At 39.4% G+C, this 18,060-nt stretch overlaps 3 protein-coding genes across 4 annotated transcripts; all 3 read right to left on the bottom strand.

The window, feature by feature from the left end:
• Positions 1-121: 121 nt before the first annotated feature.
• On the bottom strand, positions 122-6,451 carry PTAC3 (plastid transcriptionally active 3). Of its 2 annotated transcripts, none has more exons than XM_048116148.2 (13): positions 6,012-6,451; positions 5,123-5,294; positions 4,805-5,022; positions 4,237-4,297; positions 4,015-4,087; positions 3,723-3,800; positions 3,057-3,214; positions 2,759-2,927; positions 2,012-2,474; positions 1,425-1,826; positions 901-1,104; positions 653-786; positions 122-406 (listed from the first exon to the last, which is right to left on the bottom strand). In XM_048116148.2, the coding sequence occupies exons 1-13, from the start codon at positions 6,402-6,404 to the stop codon at positions 238-240; spliced, it is 2,694 nt and encodes an 897-aa protein (XP_047972105.1). In that variant the 5' UTR covers positions 6,405-6,451; the 3' UTR covers positions 122-237. The 2 variants fall into 2 exon arrangements, with proteins under 2 accessions (XP_047972105.1, XP_047972106.1); XM_048116149.2 differs by having other exon boundaries at positions 5,123-5,328; positions 6,012-6,176.
• A 1,121-nt stretch (positions 6,452-7,572) lies between these two features.
• On the bottom strand, positions 7,573-10,798 carry LOC125214547 (putative disease resistance protein At1g50180). The gene is made up of 3 exons (XM_048115619.1): positions 10,289-10,798; positions 9,590-9,977; positions 7,573-9,269 (listed from the first exon to the last, which is right to left on the bottom strand). Exons 1-3 carry the CDS (start codon positions 10,796-10,798, stop codon positions 7,573-7,575), a joined length of 2,595 nt encoding a protein of 864 aa, XP_047971576.1.
• Positions 10,799-12,655: 1,857 nt separating this feature from the next.
• LOC125211468 (putative disease resistance RPP13-like protein 3) lies at positions 12,656-16,330 on the bottom strand. The gene is made up of 3 exons (XM_048111274.2): positions 15,774-16,330; positions 14,892-15,273; positions 12,656-14,516 (listed from the first exon to the last, which is right to left on the bottom strand). Exons 1-3 carry the CDS (start codon positions 16,275-16,277, stop codon positions 12,775-12,777), a joined length of 2,628 nt encoding a protein of 875 aa, XP_047967231.1. The 5' UTR covers positions 16,278-16,330; the 3' UTR covers positions 12,656-12,774.
• Between the last annotated feature and the right edge of the window lie 1,730 nt (positions 16,331-18,060).

The following is an 18,060-nucleotide window of genomic DNA, read 5'->3' on the forward strand; positions in this document are numbered from 1 at the left end:
CATTTTGTCACAATTAAAGTAAATGGATATATTGCGAATATTACAAAACAACAGTATGATTAAATTAAAACCTACGAACAAATTTGTTTATTTAATCAAATATATAAGTTATTCATGTTCATCAAGCATCAAATAAATTTCCATTAATCTCTGCAGCATTCTCATCAATAAATAATGGACAAAATCGTATAACTACACTGTACAAACATGAAAAAATAGCAAGTGTTAGAGGAAAAACTATGACGATGCATCAGCGCCTGAGCTATCCTGTCTAGCAGAAATGACTCGATCAAGAGTTTCGTCCGCAACTTTGATGCCACTTGTCTCGAGGTCTGCAACAATGGCGATGGATGCATCGAGTTCCCCAAGATCTAGACACAGGCTGATGACTTCGTCGTACAAGGGACTGCATAGAAAGACACAACTCACACATAAAAATCGATAGCAAGTTTTGAACGAGAGTTTGTCAGTGGCTAGAAGTATTCCAGAACGTCCAAGAATTTTGAGCCTGCATAAAAATCTACTGGCAACAACTAATTTCACGTTTTTTTCATAAGACAATCGGTTTCTGGAACTCATCTTCTAACAAGTTTCATTATTTCTCTGCAGTTGAAGGGCACGTTTTTTTTCAACTAGAAAAGATAAGACTCACCTGCCAAAAACGTAACCTAGGCGATGAGTTGTCTGCAAAATCTGTAAGAAGGCTGAAGGCACAGGAGCTCGTATAGCAGCTCGAAGTACCATAGCACAGTCCCCAATGGTTGGCGTTCCTCCTAATTCAATTACCTAATAGAAAATCCATTTTCAGATACATGTGATATATGCAAATATACACATATAAAAGCACAAACTCCATGAGTATTGGCATAAAATATACAGAAAGATATAGATTATAATTACCAAATTCATTATTTTAATGGCCAATTCAACCTCCCATTCCTGCGACCATCTTCTAGGGGCTTTGTTCTTAAAGTCCTTATCCCACGTCCAACCCCAGACATCAGCTAACGTGTACATATCTGATACATCAAACACCTTCCTGTTCCTCAATTCCTTAAATGCTTCGTGAATATCTTCCGGAAACCAGTCATCATCGTCATCATCCTGCATTCATACCAAAGACGAATAGCATATTAATAAGAATCATGATTATCAATCCCGTTACTCGTGAGCCTGTAGTAAAAGAACAGGTGACAATCCAGTTATGTCACTCACAGAGCTTTCTAGTACCAATTTCACCAACAAGGACATATATTGCATCACATGTGAACATTCAATACGCTAAAGATTTTTTGGAAGGGCACAGAATATTTTGTGAATGAAAGATCAGTTTCAAGCGAAGAGTAGGGAGCATCTCCGTGACCCAGCACGTTTTAGAATGGGATGGGACTAGTAGACTATATGCAACAGTTTCAAAGATTTACCTCCATAGATGCCCTAGGTGATCTTTTCTTTAACTTTCTTGATGAGCTGGTACTCTGGTCGGAGTCTTTCAACAATTGCACCCCAATCATTTGAAGAGGTTTGGCAGCTTCAGCTTCCTTATTTTTAACTCGGTCAGTGACTTGGATTTCAGTTTGTTCTACCTCCTCCTCGTCCTCTTCCTCATCAGCCTCATCATCTTCAGCATCTTTGGCAATGTCATCACCAACATCAGCATCGATATCAAGGACTTCATCATCATCATCATCATTTTCCTCTTCTTGTTCTAATGGCTTGCTATGATTTTCATTCAGGCCCTCCCCAAGGAAACGCCGTCTCCAGAACTCTGTATTGCCTTCTTCCAGCTTAATCCGTGAAATTAATTCATCCAACTCTTCATCCACCTATAAGTTAGCATAGTTTTGTTAAGGCAATAATCATTCACATCTCTGGGAACGAAGAGCATAGCTTTTTAGAAACTAGGAGACACTGAGATGACTATATAAGAATTAAAACATTTACCAAATTAAGTAAAAAATGAATAATTCAAAATATACTAACATAGTTACAAAATTAATCATAGGTTTACCTCTTCTTCTTCCTCTTCCACAGGAGGAACCCAAAGGGGCCGGCCTCTAGAACGGTTTATTCTCCTTGCCTTTTGCACACGCTGATACAGTACATTTCTAGTGCCATCAGTTGGCAAACCTTGAGCTTCCAGCTCTTCCTTCAGCTCTGATACTATCATTTTACTAGCAGCTTTTGGTTTTAACAGATTTTGTTCTGGACCTTTTATAATTTTCTTTAATCTCTCCTCAACTCTAATATAGTCAGCCTCGGTAATATTCCCCAATATTATTGGCCCTTCATTTCTTAAGGTTCTTAAAAGTTTTCTATGATGTATTTTCCATTCCTCGAGACATCGCTGTTTGAAAGAGGTTTCCATAGGATTGGAATATGCAAAACCCTCAGCATCAGGATCTAGAGGAGTTTTTCCTCTACGTGGGACCCAGCGTTTGCGTTCACCTGTGAGCCCACCTTCTGCAACATACCTGTTATCCAGCTATGTAAATCAAACTTCTTACAGTAATCAACATTAGATCAATATAAAACATAGTAAAGGTTCCAGAGAAATTAAATGAATGATTCAGAAAGGCTCAGAAAAATACAATTCATTAATGCTCACAAAACTAAACTAGGTGTTACAAATAAACAGAGAACAAAATACAAACCAATTGAACAGAATAGTAGAATGATTAAATAAAAGCACATAAAAGGAATTGGAATCATACAGATTAGCTCTCTGATATGGTAATATAATTTGACAGACTTAAACCTGGCAATGTAGTCAATTTCATGCCCAAGTTCAGCTTCTTCTTGCAAAGGTTCAATCCATGAGCTAACTAGAGTCCGATATTTCCTGCTCAAGATCATGGCTCGGGGTGGGATTTGTTGTTTATCCTTCGCCATGGTTTCCAGAGCATCTAGTAACTCGAAAACTCTTCCTGATTTCAATTATGATAAACAGTAAGAAAAATATGACCTCTAAAGATAGAGACTGAAGCTGCTAGCTCACAGAGCAACCGGGAAGAAAGAAACAAATGCGGAAGTTAAGAGTGTGTCAGAGTACATGCCTTCTCTGCACAATGCTCGAAGATACAACGAAAGTGGATCACCATATTGTCCCTCATAATGTAACAAAGTGGTCCCGCCTTCAAACCTTTTGAGAGCACGAAAATGTCGAATGGCTTCCCTTGTGACACAATATTTTGTAAAGCATTCCACCAACAACCTACAGAAGAAGAGTAGAAGCCAATTACTCAGTATCAGAGGATGCAAGTAGATTACACCAACAGATATTAGCAGATTCACTCTAATCACGCTTCACATGTGACATAAAAACAATTGAGTTTCCACATAGAAACATAACAAAGTTAATTTCAATAATTGATCCAATTGAATATGTTGTGGCTTGGTTCTTAAAATTATTTCCACAGTTATATTTCAAAAAATTAGGGTGAAAACATCTCAGCCTAGCACTCAGATATATAGATTGCCAAAACTTGTCTTGAAAATGGATTTGGAAATGTAATTAGATCTTTTTCATAGGGAAAGCACTTTTTAATATGTGCTAGGTGATGACGGCAACTCATGAAATTCAGGGTCTAACATGAAATAGAACTTAAGAATATCTGCTAGGGGAAGGTGAGAGAGATATGAAAATAAACACCTAACAAAATATAGAAGATGAATTATTTAAAGATCACATTCAATGAAGTCTAAAGAAAAAAAGATCTTACGCGTAGGTTCTCACATTTGGTTGCAAACGCTTGTGGTCTTCAAGCATCATTCCAAGTAACTCGGCAACATCTTGGACCCTAGATTGCCATATTGAAATCTGAACACATTATAGAAGTTGGCAAGTACAAAGGAAGAAAATGAAAGTATATAAATATCTTCAAAATAACATAAATGGAATGAAAATATTATTTAAGGAATACCAACCACTTTTGTTAAAAAGGAGGCTATCAAAAAGTTATCAGCATCACAGAATAGAGAACGGTAAATTGCTTTGCACACAAAATAAGATACCTGTCATATGACTCAGCTCTTGTGTATGCTTGGATCACCCAATTATATGTCTCCGTATCAGGTTTCATATAAGCTAAACCAACCAAGAGCAGTCAAAAGGGAACTTTTAGAAAGACGACAAATCATCAGCAGGAATTATGAATGAGCAATGGTCAACAATCAACTTCAATACAAGTTAATAAGTTACATTAAGGTAAAAGGGAAATAGAAGCAAACACAAACCTTCTCCATATTCCATGTTTTCAAAGGTAGCAAAAGCAATTTCAGGAATTCCACAAGTAGCCTGGAAAAGATGTGAAAATAACTTCTTAATGGTCTCAATTCAAGTTTGTTTTCTTTAAAAAAAGGAAAAGGTAAAGGAATGAAATAATGAAGGAAAAAAGTCTGTATAATAGTACTATATTATAGACAGATTTAGCATGTTGGATGCCAAGTAAAAACAAAAGTGAAGAACTTCGCTTCTTTGCACTAACTCATCGTTCTTAAGTTTGCCTAAACTAGGACATGATGAAACACACAACAAAGTGACAAACCCAAGTTGTTTTTTTATAGTATGATTTACTTTTTGAGTATGAACAGCCATAATCCCATATGTGATAGTATCATTCAAGACATCTGATGCACATAAATCACTCAGCCTAGAAATATCCAAATTTACCATATAATCAAAGGCTAAAACAGTAAGATCATCTCATGTGAAAATCAGTAAGACCATTAGTAGTTCTACTCAGCAACATCTAAACCTGACACAAAAACCAAAGACTATAACAGGTCCGAGGGACACTGGTACCTGCACACTCAAAAGACAATTGAAATGAAAGGTTGTCGCCATTCTACCAGCTGCTTCCATTTCATAGGCTATGGTCAATGCATTTGAGTGATCTCCTGCCTTACAATCCTCTTCTATAAGAAGATCATAAAGCTTATCCGTAGCCCTTAGGCCACCCTCAGCACCCTTCAGGAAAACTCTATTGGCATCTTCTAGATGATTGCCTTTCACAAGTTCCTCTGATGGAAAGAACATGATCAATTAAACGGGGAACTTATAGGAACAAAAACTAAATTGCATGATAACAGCGACCAATCCACAGATGGTGTACACACGTACCAACAAGAAGCAGCCAAGCCTGCCGAATGTCATAATTGAGTTTTTCCATTGCTGCAAGAATTTCCAATCCTCTAGTAGCATGGCCTTTTGACCCAAACAAACGTACTAACGCAAGAAACGTTTCATGTAGAGGCCGAAGACCCTCACTCAGTTGCCTTCGAAGTGCGTGCATCTGCCATACATGAGTTCTAACATAAGTACGCCCCCTGTTAGTCAAGAATGACAATATTTAAATTCCACTTTGACTATGATAACAGTATGCTCAATTGTCTTTCATGTTAAGAATCTACTAATGAGGAATGCAAGTAACTTTGTTATATTTAGAACCTTGGACATTCCGACTATAAGTAGACATATTATACAGACAGATGTCAAACTGAGCTGACCTTTACAGACTGGCCAATATAATAAAGCATATGCATAAAGTTTATCAGGAGTTTCCATTAGGTTTGCAAATTATTCAAAAGTTCTTTAATAAAACTCGTAGCTCTATGTAATCAATACATGTAAACTGTTCCTTAAAGTTTCAGGCAATCAATGAATACTTTCTATTAGATTCATGTGCCTTCCCAATCTCCAGGTTATGTATAGCTCCCTAAATATTCTCCGTAATTTCACATTTAATGGCACATTATCCAACCAGCTTGAATTCAACCTCTAGTCATCAAATAACATTAAAAACTAGCTCAAGCAGGAGCTCATAAATATAGTACTATCATCCTAGAAGCTTGACATTTCCAAATCCAACTAATCTAAAGCCTAATCTCAAGCCTATATATTACTCCTAACAGGAACAAGCTATTGATCACAAGTAAAATCACGTTAACGCAAGCAAACAGCTAAGCACAAAAAACGCATTCACTCAAAAACATCATAAAAATAGCCATACAGATCCCTCCTCGTCGCCATTGAGCACGTGAGACACGACGAGACCGTGGAACGACCTCGGTCCAGGCGTCAAGCCCGCGGCAATCATATCGTAGATCACATCAGAAACTCCGGCAGCGCTGCCGCTTCGAGCGCGCTCCATCAGCTCCTCCATGAACACGAGCCTCAGGAGCTTCTCCGCGCTCGACGGCGTGAAATTGCCGCCCTCGCCTCCTGGATAGCCGTTGTCGTCGGAAGATTTCAGGTCGTTCTGCTGCTTTTTCCGGCGCGGTTTTCTCTGAGAGGTGGAAATCGAGGCGGAAGGTCCGGCCGCCGCGGCGACGGAGTTCCGAGGAGCGGCGGTGGAGGTTAGTGAGAGGGAGAAAGGCGTCTGCGTTAGAAACGAGAACGCCATTTTCGTTTGGGGGAGAGAAGTTTGGATAAGGGAAACGGTGGTTTTTACAGTTCAGTCTTCATAGATGAGGGGTTTAAGGAAATGGGTCAGGGTAATCGGGTTCGGATCTTCGCTAATTTGATATCGGGTCTGATATAATAATTCCGCACTTAATGGGCTAATATTATTGGGCCAAATCTCGGACGTTGGTATTGATTAGCATATTTCCATTCTTTATTTGAAATAGCATAGTATAGTCTTACTCCCTCCGTCCCAGATAATTCGTCCCAGTTTTCCATTTCAGTCTGTCCCACATAATTTGTCTTATTTCACTTTTACCATTTTTGGTAGTGGACCACATATTCCACTAACTCATTCCTACCCACATTTTATTATAAAACTAATATATAAAGGTAGGACCCACATTCCACTAACTTTTTCAACCCACTTTTCATTACAATTCTTAAAACCGTGCCCAGTCAAAATGACCCGAATTATCCGGGACGGAGGGAGTATTTTTTTTCCATTCTATATATACAAGTATTTGTGAGATGAGATGTGCGTTTATTATCAAGTTAAAATTGTCATTTATAAAAGATTCTATATATACATACAGGGTAGTGATAAAATATAAACTTATATATTATATAAACTCAAAACTTCTCAACACAACTTCAAAATTTTTTCAATACAATATCAACACAGTGTAAAATTTCAAGATTTTAATGTCAACGCAATATCAACACAGCATCAATCATTGACTACCGTTGAACATCTGTTGACATTTTCCTGATGATGCTTTTTAGTGATCTGTTGATATTTTTCAAAGATCCAGATTATAGTTTTGAGTTTGTATAATATTTAGAGTTTTCATTTGATCACATTTCTATACAGGTATTTGTGAGGTGAGAGGTGCATTTATTATCAAGTTAAATTGTCATTTTAAAAAGTGAAATATAAAAGGGAAAAAGCAAATATTCAATGTATAACTATCTATGTGTTCCTTAGCTATACCACCAAGCACGGTGTTGAGGGTCGTGTAGCATGTCATGATCTTACATTGTGTGGAGGCATGTAATGTAAGACTACGTCACTTCATTGCCCAATAAGAATTCACTACATATATTTTTTCCTGCTCAATTTCATATATACATTGAACTAGGATGTCACAACATTGCAACAAATAACATTATAATGATGCAAGAAATCGCTGGGGCAAATTGGCAGTCTTCAAGGCAGGGCAATGATGAATCCGTAGAAGTTTCAGCTGCGGCATTCCACCTTCTTCCACATCAATCCCTTTCAAGAAATACATATCCTTAATTGATAGCCCTTTGAGGCATGGGAAGCCCCCTTGCAACACTCTCAGCCTCTCGCCCAAGCACGCGTAGCCAGTTAACTTCAGGTACTCCAACTTCGGCAGCTTGCCTAGCTCCGTCATCGGATCCTCCTCTAGAAACGTCTCCACAAGCGTTAGATGCGTGAGATTCGTCGGGAACACGCCCGGATCCGGGCACCTCCTCATCCCGCCTCGCAGCTTCAGCTTCGTGAGGCCTGCGAGACGAGGGATCAATGCGGGCTCGATCGACAGCGACAGGTCCCACATCAGCTCCAGCTTCACGAGATTCGTCATCTCCTCCAGCGACACCCTCGCTCTCGTGAGCACGTTTCCCTCTCTTTCCTGCTCGAGAAACAGACCCAGTTCTCGAACAGGACAGGGCGAGGGAAACGTGCAGCGCAGCAAGTCGTCTACGCTGATGTATTTCAAAGTCTCGACGCGTTTCAAGCTTTGCACGGTCGTTAGTCCGTGGATGCGAGCTGCGCTGAAGTAGCGCAACCCCTCCATCTCGGGATTGGCGTCAGGTAACTCGAGGTTCTCGCTCGTGGCGTCGAGAACCTCGAGTTTCTCGAGGTGGCCGAACCATCCCGGGATCTGGATCCTCTCAGAGGATCCAGACCGTATTCTCAGGTACCTCAACCCGATCAACGAGCGGAACGAGTGAGGGAAATTCCGCCAACCAACGCCTTCAAGGTAGAGTATCTCGAGCAACTGGAAACTCTTCCAGAAACGGAATGGGGTATTCACACAGACATCATTGAAGCGGTCGGAGTGGGAATTGACGAGGAAGAGAGAGCGGAGATGGCGGGTATGGTCCCTCGACAGCGTGTCGAGGTTCTGACCATAGACAATGCGATGACGAGGCTTTGTCATCCTCGCCATCGCCTCCTCCTCCTTTCCCTTCTCGATGATCTGAAAACCTAATTCCTCTTTCGCTTTCACCAAACATAGTTCTCGAAAAAGATCATGTAAATGGCAGTTTTTAACACGATCATCCAAAGTTAAATCCTTGATTTGAACCATGTTTCGATTGATCAACTCGTCTAAATAGCCACTTGCGATCTCATCCACAGTTCTCCTTCCTTCACGGCGGATTAGCCCATGTCCGACCCATATATGAATCAGCCGTTTCGCGGGGATATTTGCGTCTTCTTTAAAGCAAGCGAGATACAAGAAGCATGATTTCAATTCGGGAGACAGGTTTTGGTAACTTAACTCCAAAATTGTTGATATTCTGCTTTCTGTTCTTCTGTGATGAGAGTTCACTTGCTCCAAGACTTCTTCCCATTTTCTCTTCGTGTGTGGTTCGACTAATAAGCCTCCGACCACGGTGATGGCAAGAGGCAGGCCATTGCACTTCTCCACGATTTCTCGGCCAATGGGCTCGAGTTCTTCGGGGCATTGGGGGCTTTTGGTGTGGATGAATGCCTTGTTCAGGAACAGTTTCCAACTCTGTTTTTGGTCTAGAACCTTCACCTCGAGGGCGTAGTCACCATAGTTTGTAATAGTCTTGTTGCGAGTTGTGATTAATAATCTACTTTGTTTATCTGTTAGGGAAAGAAATGATGAAAGAAATCAGTAGAGTTTAGCGACAAATAATTACATATCCCTTGTCCCCGATTAAGTGTTATTTTTGTCATTTTAGTCTGTCTCTCATTAAGTGCTCACTTTCACTTTTTTTACTATTAATGGCAAGTAGGCTCACATTTTAATAACTCATGTCAGTATGTTACTCACATTATTAACACACTATAAATAAATTGAGTCTATTAGGGATCGAGGGAGTTCTAGTTACTGTAATAAATAAATAAATTGTCACGCTTTCATATATTAAATGGACGAATTAAATGACTAAAATGGGATATACCTTGTTTATCTGGGAACGCATACCTCAGAGATTCCCAATGTTCTTTCTCCCACACATCATCAAGAACTATGAAGTACGTTTTCCCCTTGAGCTGCTCGTGTAGCATTTCTTGAAGCTTTTCAAGAAGATACCTCTCATCCTTCGTCGACTTCTCAATTTTCCCGATTTCATCACGCAGTCGCGCAGACTTCGGCAACTGCATGATCAGCTGCTTGATCGTCTCTCTTGGATCAAATCCACTCGAAACCACAACCCAGCAACGACAATCGAATCTTCCGGAAACAACGTTGTATATTTTCCGAGCAAGCGTGGACTTCCCAATCCCGGCCATGCCCTCAACGACCGCAATCGAGAGCCCTTCCCTCTTCCCCTCATCTAGGATCGATTCCTGCAGGAGTGAAAGTAGAAAAAAAAATTATGTAGAGTTTAATAAAAAATAATACTACTATCGTACCAAAAATAATAGAACGATTGTATTAAAAAAATAATACTACTATCGTACCAAAAATCATACCAACAATATAAGTATTTAATTTTAGAGAAAAGGTCTAAACATATGACCATTTTATGATTTTTGTCCTGGACATTAAGTTTTGAATTTTTGCATCCTATGCATTTCACTTCGCATCACAATCAGTCCTAAACTAACAGATCCGTCAAATATTAACGGTTAACGTGTTTAAACCTCTTGTGCCTTACCTGAAGCAGCGTCTGCATATCATCTTCCACACCAACCAAGTGCTCATCCTTTTGCCAAATCGGCATCCGCCTCCACGATTCGACTCTCGATCCGGATCCGGAGACAGACTCCACCTCCTCCCCGAGATCCCTGATCCCGTAGCTCAGGCGGCTCCTGTGGATGGCCTGCAGCCGTTCCTGGATGGCATCGATCTCTTTCCCGGCTTTGTTGACGTAGTGCATGTGCTTGGGGAAGGTGGAGAATCTCCCGAGGCGGGATTTGCTCTCGACTTTGAGGATGAACATCTCGATGACGTCTCTCGAGTCGAGGGCGACCTCCCGGATCTCGGATATCCAGTTGCGGACGCCTTCGCTGTCGGCCTGCTTTTGGTTGGCGTCTTTGATGTAGCACTGGATGCGCTTGAGCTCGTCCTTGAGCAGCTCCACCTTACCTTGGACGGATCGGAGGAAATTTATCTTGTACAGCAGCAAATCGGCCAGCAGTCGCACCGTTGATGCGACTACCTCCATCTCTATGTCGAATGTGTTGGATTTTTATGTGATTTCAAAACTATACTATATAGGAAATTTTTATTTACTAGTAGTAATAAATATGTAGATGTGAAGAACGGGTAAGATTTACTCCCTCCGTCTCGCTTTAGCAGTCCTATTGACTTTTCTGTCATCTTTTAATAAAAATAATAAAAATACTCTCTCCGTTCCGCTTTAGCAGTCCCATTGACTTTTCTGCACTCGTTTTGTAAAAATGATAATAAATAGTTAAAGTGGAGACATAATAAAGTAAAAAATAGAATAATATAAAGAAGAGTCTTATCTACATTAATCTCCTTTTTACTTTATTATTTTTCCACTTTAACTATTTATTATCATTTTTACAAAACGAGTGCAGAAAAGTCAACGGGACTGCTAAAGCGGGACAAATGGAGTAGTTAAAGTGGAGAAATGGTAAAGTAAGAGAGACAATAATGTAGATAAGACTCTTCTATTTTACAAAAAGAGGGCAGAAAAATTAATGGGACTGCTAAAGCGGGGGAGTATTTTTTTTCGTTTACTTTTGGCAAGTGGGGAATTTAAACTTCACATAAAGATTTAACTAATCCACGGTAATAACAAGTCAAATCTCCACTATGATATCTCGTTAGACTGGGCTTTACTTCAAGATAAGCATATCAATTTTAATTGACGTATGTAGTTATCATATTTTATTTAACTAAATATGTTAGTTGGTGGCGTAAAAAAATTGCATTAGTTCGTCCTTCGTTGACTAATTTTGAAATAATTAATAATAGGCCGTTATTGGTTCAAACTAATTACTATTAATCTCAAGTGGTGATAATTCAAGTGTAAGTATTATTTCAATATTTGATCTAGTTATATAGCTGGATTATTGATTTCTATATATATGATCTGACCTTTTATTAATCTATGCTGTTTGTGATGAGTGATATACTTTATGCATATTTGTATGTCACCCATAAACACATCATAGATTTTAGTGTTTCCATTTTTAATGTGATTATGCTAATGTATTTTGTCTTTCGAATCATATGCAATTTTCCTCCAAATTCAAATTAATAGTAGTACAATTGAGAACAAAAAGTCAAAGTTATGATTAACTATTATTGACTAATTTTAAAAGTTATGATTTTTTTTTACAATTTGCCCTAAATTAAAATAGTACTCCTACGTACTAACATGTTGTTAGATAAAATGTCCACGTGAACGATCAAACCATGTACACATGAAATAGCTTAATACACAGTAGTAAGTTGTAAATTTTCCATTATGGTCTTTCCTTTATGGTTTCACTTAATTTCCTTGTTTCGTGTGCTAAAAACTTGATAGCGAAGGGAATTAATAAAAGTATCACTAATATTAAATTCCATTGGAGTGATAATTTTATAAACTAGTAACGACCTATATTTAAATGATGTCGTCAACTCTATGACAAATGACAACTAGGGCACAATAATAAATATCACTATCAACTTTGAGGTAAAGAAATACTCCCCTCGTCCCAGATAATTCGACCCAGTATTCCATTTCGGGCCGTCCCACATAATTTGTCCCACTTCACTTTTACCATTTTTGGTAGTGGACCCCATATTCCACTAACTCATTCATACTCACATTTTATTATAAAACTAATACTTTAAAAGTAGGACCCACATCCCACTAACTTTTTCAACTCACTTTCCATTACATTTCTTAAAATCCGTGCTGGGTCAAAGTGTCCCAAATTATCTGGGACGGAGGGAGTAACTAGTAGAAAAAGTAACTTAAGGTAAAATCTTGTCTCCTTTAAAATCGTACATGACAAAAGAAACACACGATGAGCAAGTCGACTACTTAAGATAAAAATAGGAATCCACAAAATAGACACTTTTTTTTACTATTCCACAAAACAAACACTTCATAACACAATAAATATTACACATACACATAACAATTTCAAAAACTCTCTAGGACATCATTAATGGGTAACATTATACTGTCTTCATAGATGACAATATTGACAATGATGCAAGAATTCGTTGGGGCAAATTGGTAGTCATCAAGTCCGGGCAATTCTGGATCCGTAGAAGTTTCAGCTGCGGCATTCCACCTTCTTCCACATCAATCCCTTTCAAGAAATACATACCCTTAATGGAAAGCCCTTTGAGGCCGAGGAATCCCCCACGCAACACTCTCATCCTCTCGCCCAAGCACGCGTAGCCACTTAACTTCAGGTACTCCAGCTTCTGCAGCTTTCCCAGCTCCGTCATCGGATCCTCCTCCAGAAACGTCTCCACGAGCGTCAGATCCGTCAGATTCGGCGGGAACACGCCCGGATCCGGGCACCACCTCATCCTTCCTCGCAGCTTCAGCTTCGTGAGCCCCGAGAGATGAGGGATCATCGCTGGCTCAATCGACAGCGATAGATCCCACATCAGCTCCAGCTTCACGAGATTCGTCATCTCTTCCATCTTCACCCTCGCTCTCTTGAGCACGTTTCCCTCTCTCTCCTGGTCGAGAAACAGACCCAGTTCTCGAACAGGACAGGTCGAGGGAGACTTGCACTGTAGCAAGTCGTCCACGCTGATGTATCTCAGAGTCTCCACGTGTTTCAAGCTCCCCATCGTTGTCAGTCCGTGGATGTGGGCTGCGCTGAAGTAGCGCAGCCGCTCCATCACGGGAGTGGTGTGTGGTAACTCGAGATTCTCGCTCCCAGCGTCGAGAATCTCGAGTTTCTCAAGGTGGCCGAACCACCCCGGGATCTGGACCATCTCAGCGGTACCGGACTGTATTCTCAGGTACCTCAACCCGATCAACGAGCGGAATGAGTGAGGGAAATCGCGCCAACCAACGCCTTCAAGGTAGAGTATCTCGAGCAACTGAAAACTCTTCCAGAAACGGAATGGGGTATTCACACAGACATCGCTGAAGCCATCTGAGTGGGAATTGATGACGAACAGAGAGCGGAGATGGTGGGTATGGTCCCTCGACACAGTGTCGAGGTTCTGACCATAGAGAACGCGATGACGAGGCTTAGTCATCCTCGTCTTCGCCTCCTCCTCCTCCTGCTTCCCCTTCCCTTTCCCCTTCTCGATGATCTCAAACCCTAATTCATCTTTTGCTTTCTCCAAACACACTTCTCGGAAAAGATCATGTAAATGGCAGTTTCTAACGCGGCCATCCAGCGTTAAATCCTTGATCTGAACCATGTTTCGATTGATCAACTCATCCAAATAGCCTCTCGCAATCTCATCCAGGGTTCTTCCGCCTTCATGGTGGATTAGCCCGTGTCCAATCCATATATGGATCAGCCGTTTCACGGAGATGTCTGCGTCTTCCTTAAAGCAGGCGAGGCGCAAGAAGCATGATTTCAACAGGGGAGACAGGTTTTGGTAACTCAACTCCAAAATTGTTGATATTCTGCTTTCTGATCTTTTGTGATGAGAGTTCACTTGCTTTAAGACTTCTTCCCATTTTCTCTTCGTGTGTGGTTCGACTAGTAAGCCTCCGACCACGGTGATGGCAAGAGGCAGGCCATTGCACTTCTCCACGATTTCTCGTCCGATGGGCTCGAGTTCTTCGGGACATTGGGGGGGTTTGGCGTGGATGAATGCCTTCTTCACGAATAATTCCCAGCTCTCGTCGTGGCCTAGAACCTTCATCTCAAGGGCGTAGTCCCCGTAGTTTGCAATCGTCTTGTTGCGAGTTGTGATTAGTAATCTACTTGGTTTATCTGTTAGGACAAAGAAATGATAGTATTCATCAAAACACAATAAATTACTAACATTTACTACCTCTGTCACTAAAAATTTGATACAGTTTACTATTTTGGTCCGTTCTTGAAAATTTGATATACTTCACTTTTAACATTTTTGGTAGTGGACCTCATATCCCACTGACTCATTTCTACTCACATTTTATTATAAAACTAATACTTTAAAAGTAGGACCCACATCCCACCAACTTTTTCAACTCACTTTCCATTACATTTATTAAAACCCATGTCGGGTCAAAGTGTAGCAAATTTTGGGGGACGGAGGTAGTATATGTTTTCATAATATCAGTATCGAAAAGAAATGCCTCAACTATGATGGAACGGAAGAATTACCTGGTTTATCTGGAAAGGCATATCTGAGAGACTCCCAATGTTCTATCTCCCAAATATCATCAAGAACTATGAAATAAGTTTTCCCCTTGAGCTGTTCATAGAGCATCTCTTGAAGCTTTTCAAGAAGATACCTCGCATCTTTAGTCGACTTCTCGATTTTCCTGATTTCATCTCGCAGCCGCTGCGACCTCGGCAACTGCATGATAAGCTGCTTGACCGTCTCCCTCGGATCAAATCCGCTTGAAACCACGGCCCAGCAACGGCAATCGAATCGTCCAGAAACATCGTTGTATATTTTGCGAGCAAGGGTTGATTTTCCGATCCCGCCCATGCCCTCAATCACGGCGATCGACAGCCCTTCCCTCTCCTCATTAATCGATTCCTGCAGCAGGGGTACAAGCAAAAAAATATTACTACACGAGACATTTCCATAATTCTAAAATAAATATTCATATTTGACTCACACAAATTTTAAGAAATATATGAGTTACGCTTTTATATATTAGTTTTATAATAAAATGTGAATAGAACGTGAGACATACTTATCATTTATAGGAAAAAAATAAAAATGGACTTCTATTGTGAGACAGGATAAAATAGTACTCCCTCTGCCCAAAAAATATGCATCATTTCCTTTTTAGTCTGTCCCACAAAAATATGTTCTTTCCAATTTTGAAAATTCTTTTTTCTCTAATGAGGGGACCCAATTCCAACTAATTACAGTACTTTAATTACCTTTTATCTACATCTTTTTTACTTTACCAATTTTATCTTAAAAACCCGTGTTGAGCCCAAAGTGCATATTCTTTTATAAGAACTAAACATGATTTCACATAATTTCCACAAAATTACTAAAATGAAAAGAAAAGAAAAAAAGACTACCTGAAGAAGCTTGTGCATATCATCTGCGACGCCAACGAAGTGTTCGTCCTTTTGCCAAACCGGCATCCTCCGCCATGACTCGACTCTGGACCCGGAAACCGACTCTGACTCGTCCTCAAGATCCCTTAACCCGTAGTTCTCGCGGTTCTTGTGGATGGCCTGCAGCCGTTCCTGGATGGCATCGATCTCTTTCCCGACTTTGTTGACGTAGTGCATGTGTTTGGGGAAGGTGGAGTATTTTCCGAGGCGGGATTTGCTCTCGATTTTGAGGATGAACATCTCGACGACGTCTCTCGAGTCGAGAGCAACCTCCCGGAGCTGGGAGATCCAGTTGCGGACGCCTTCGCTGTCGGCTTGCTTTTGGTTGGCGTCTTTGAGGTAGCATTGGATGCGCTCGAGCTCGTCCTTGAGTAGCTCCACCTTTCCCCGAACTGTTCGAAGGAAATTTATTTTATGCACCAGCACTTCGCCCAGAAGTTCCACCACTGATGCGAGCACCTCCATCTCTCTATCTCTCTGTACCAATGTGTTGGATATTTATTTGGCTCCAAGCAACAACTTGCATATACTCTCTCCATCCGCGAAATGACAGAGCTAATAGCAACAGCGACACTAAAACTAAAAATATAACTGTCAAGTAATTTGGGTCTCCATCGTTAAAATCCTGGCTTTGCCTTTTGGAGACATGAGGTAAGGAGTAGTTTATTACTCTATCATCACCTATTAAAATTTCACTTAACTTTTTTTACTCACTTTTCGTTATACTCCGTTTGGTCCTTGTTAAGTATGTTCTTTTTAGGGATGATTCACGATAAATACGCAAGTCATTTTCTTTTTTAGCATTATCTCCTTTATTTTATTCTCAATCACTTAACTAACAAAATCCTATTTTCTAAAATTCTGACCGAAAAGAAATGTCTCACTTAGTGAGTGACGGCGGTAGTAATTATTACACTCGATGAAATCAAAATAATACATTTAACAAAAAATAGATGAAGTACTTATATATTTATAGGTAAGGTTGGACTAATATTATGAATACTATTACTTGTTTGATTATTCATACTACTACTGCTACTATAGTTATAAAATAAATTTGGCCGAATAGTTTAATTGAGAAATTTTGAAATGTGAGACAAACCTAATATCGTTACTTGTTTGATTTCTAAGAACAATTTAGTACGTACTTAATTTTATGTCTATAATGGATTATTTCTAGTCTTTTTTTAAATAAATTGTAGTAAAGATTCTTCTTTATTTATCACATATATTTATTATTTATATTGTCGTTGTGGCTTTATTTATTCTCTCATTTATCAATGGCGGCTACTGTATCTTTACTGTTACTACCATGTATTCATTGAATAAGTAGTATTTTTGTTTGGACAGTTATGGAGAAGGGGGACAGTTTATCTCTTATTTTATTATAAATTAGTTTTATTTCTGTGGACAATTATGGAGAAGGGGGATATTTTTTCTATTATTTTATTATAAAATATTAGTACTAGTTGTTTTTTTCTGTGGAAAATTATGGAGAAGGGGGAGCTACTTGCAGGGAATGGTCAATTTCGTATTTTTCTTATTTGCTAGCAGCCATGCATTAATAAAATTGAGGAAAGTGCTCTGTTGCTCCTGTGAAACAACATACTCCCTTCTCCCGTCTTGTACTTGTTTTTTCTAGTATTGCTTTTTGATATCTCTTACTCCCTCCCTCCGTTCCATAGTAATAGAAGCGTTTCTTTTCGGCACGGAGATTAAAAAAAAATGTGTTAGATGAATTAATTAAAGGGAGAATAAAGTGGAAAATGAAAAAGATAGAAAGATAAAGAGAGAAAAAAGTAAGAGAGAGTAAGTAGATGTGAAAAAATGTGTTGACTTTTACTAAAAAGGAAAATGACTCTATTACTATCGAACGTACCAAAATGGCAAAATGACTCTATTACTATGGAACGGAGGGAGTACTTCATTAGTCCAATAGAAATAGGCTACTGTGGATGACACGAGTTTTACTTCGTAATTGATATAGTAAGAGACAAGGAAAAAATTTTGTTTAAATAATTTAATGAAATGAGAAAATGTTTCTACAAATTGATATAAACTATTTTTATATGACAGACAAAAAAGGAAATTCAACCAATTTATGGATGAAATATTATTCATCCCACTTCATTTTATACTAACTATGATAATGAATTCTCACATTTAACCAACACATTCCATTTGCATTTTCCCTTGATTCCAAAAAACTAGAGAATTTGAGAATTGACACAAGTATTGTCAGTTAATC

The sequence above is a fragment of the Salvia hispanica genome, chromosome 3 (genome assembly GCF_029641045.1).
Source record: "Salvia hispanica isolate PSC_SH4W2 chromosome 3, Shi_PSC_v1, whole genome shotgun sequence".
Lineage (NCBI taxonomy): Eukaryota > Viridiplantae > Streptophyta > Magnoliopsida > Lamiales > Lamiaceae > Salvia > Salvia hispanica.